Source organism: Priapulus caudatus, unplaced genomic scaffold (genome assembly GCF_000485595.1).
Source record: "Priapulus caudatus unplaced genomic scaffold, Priapulus_caudatus-5.0.1 Scaffold2712, whole genome shotgun sequence".
Lineage (NCBI taxonomy): Eukaryota > Metazoa > Priapulida > Priapulimorpha > Priapulimorphida > Priapulidae > Priapulus > Priapulus caudatus.
This window is the reverse complement of record NW_014579773.1, coordinates 18,127-20,189: the sequence shown is the minus strand read 5'-3', so window position 1 is coordinate 20,189 and position 2,063 is coordinate 18,127. Positions and strand designations below refer to the sequence as shown.

The following is a 2,063-nucleotide window of genomic DNA, read 5'->3' as shown; positions in this document are numbered from 1 at the left end:
CACGCATGCACACACTTACACACACACACGCACCGACACACGCAACACTGAACGCACGCACGCATGCACACACTTACACACACACACGCACCGACACACGCAACACCGAACGCACGCACGCATGCACACAGACAGACAGACTAAGAGTTCTGCTAGCACACAGCCCTTACCAGGTAGACCTTGGTTCGGTGGTAGGAGTCCGGTGATCGGAACATGAAGCGGCCACACGTCTCCAGCAGGTTGCATGCCATCTCCACGTTCAGGTGAGTGAAGTCAAACAACAGCAGCTGCAAACACGAAGAAACACAAGTCTTCAATATACACACACACACACACATGTAGGCACGCACACACGCACACACACACATGTATCCACGCACACACACACACACGCACGATGGTGGATGGATGGATGGATGGTTGCACGCCAGCTCCACGTTAAGGTGCGTTAAGTCAAACAACAGCAGCTGCAAACACGAAGAAACACAAGCCTTCAATATACACACACACACATGTAGGCACGCGCACACGCACACACACATGTAGGCACGCGCACGCACACACACACACACACGCATGATGGTAGATGGATGGATGGATGGATGGTTGCATGCGATCTCCACGTTGAGGTGCGTGAAGTCAAACAACAACAGCTGCAAACACGAGGGAACGCAAGCCTTCAATATACACACACACACACACACATACACACACACACACACACACACATGTAGGCACGGACACACACACACACACATGTAGGCACGGACACACACACACACACGACGGTGGATGGATGGATGGATGGATGGTTGCATGCCATCTCCACGTTAAGGTGCGTTAAGTCAAACAACAGCAGCTGCAAACACGATGGAACACAAGTCTTCAATATACACTCACACACATGTAGGCACGCACACACGCACGCACACACACATGTAGGCACGGACACACATACACACACACGATGGTAGATGGATGGATGGATGGATGGTTGCATGCCAGCTCCACGTTCAGGTGCGTGAAGTCAAACAACAGCAGCTGCAAACACGAGGGACAAGCATTCAATACACACACACACACACACACACACACACATGTAGGCACGCACACACGCACACACATAGCCTGACAGGACAGCTAGCTGTATGAATGAATGGATGGAATGAGTGGGTGGTTGTCATGAACGGATTGATGGATAGATGGATCGAGGGATGGACGGACAGACAGATGGTTGGACAGGTAAGCGGATAGGCGGACGGATGGATGGATAGTTGGACAGATAACCCCCACACACCCAAATAAACAGCCCAATAAATGAACACACACACATACAACAACACCTCACAGTTACACCCCCTCCCACCCTGACCCTTGACCTCACTGACCTTGAGGCAGTAGAGTGACTCGGCCTTCGTGTACATCTTGAACTTGGTGAGCTCGCCGATGAAGCGAACGACCTTGACCTTCGACTCGACGTTCAGCTGGTCCTTCTTCCGCAGCTGCCCGCGAGAAACGACGACACGACGTCAACAACACAAGAACGTGCGTGCGCTCGCCCGACGCCACATCCGGTCACCAGGGGGCACACCCGGTTCCGCGTCGTCGTTCACAATCGTGTTGCCACGGCGATCAGTGATTACTTTAAACGATTAACATTCACGACGAAAAACGGCGACAATTTCCAACGTAATTTCGATTTTCTCGTATATAAGGATCACTCAAGAGAAACCGAAAAAACTGGCCTTTATATAAAGGGGTGTACTCTATAGACAGGGTTTCACTCTATAACTGCGACTCGAAGAAAAAACACCGATACAGGGTTCATAGTAGTAAGACTTATGTTGAAATAAGGACTTATAAGACCCTTTCTGGAGGCCAAAATAATACTTTTTTACACTAAAGTACATAAAGTACACTAATAATATTTATATATACACAATTGCACAGCAGATTTAATTATTCCGTATTATATATACAACAATTCTTACTCTCAGTCGAGACAAGTTTATAAAAAAAAAAAAGGACTATTAAGTACTTTTCTAAGATTTTACCAAAAATAA

At 48.3% G+C, this 2,063-nt stretch overlaps 1 protein-coding gene across 1 annotated transcript in view; it reads right to left on the bottom strand.

Annotated features, from left to right (window-relative positions):
• LOC106818978 (regulator of nonsense transcripts 2-like) overlaps window positions 1–2,063 on the bottom strand; it is a gene marked incomplete at its 5' end in the record, with an annotated part of 26,001 nt that overhangs the window by 5,998 nt on the left and 17,940 nt on the right. The window contains 2 exon segments of the mRNA XM_014823643.1: window positions 171–287; window positions 1,389–1,502. Coding sequence (XP_014679129.1) covers window positions 171–287; window positions 1,389–1,502 — 231 coding nt within the window.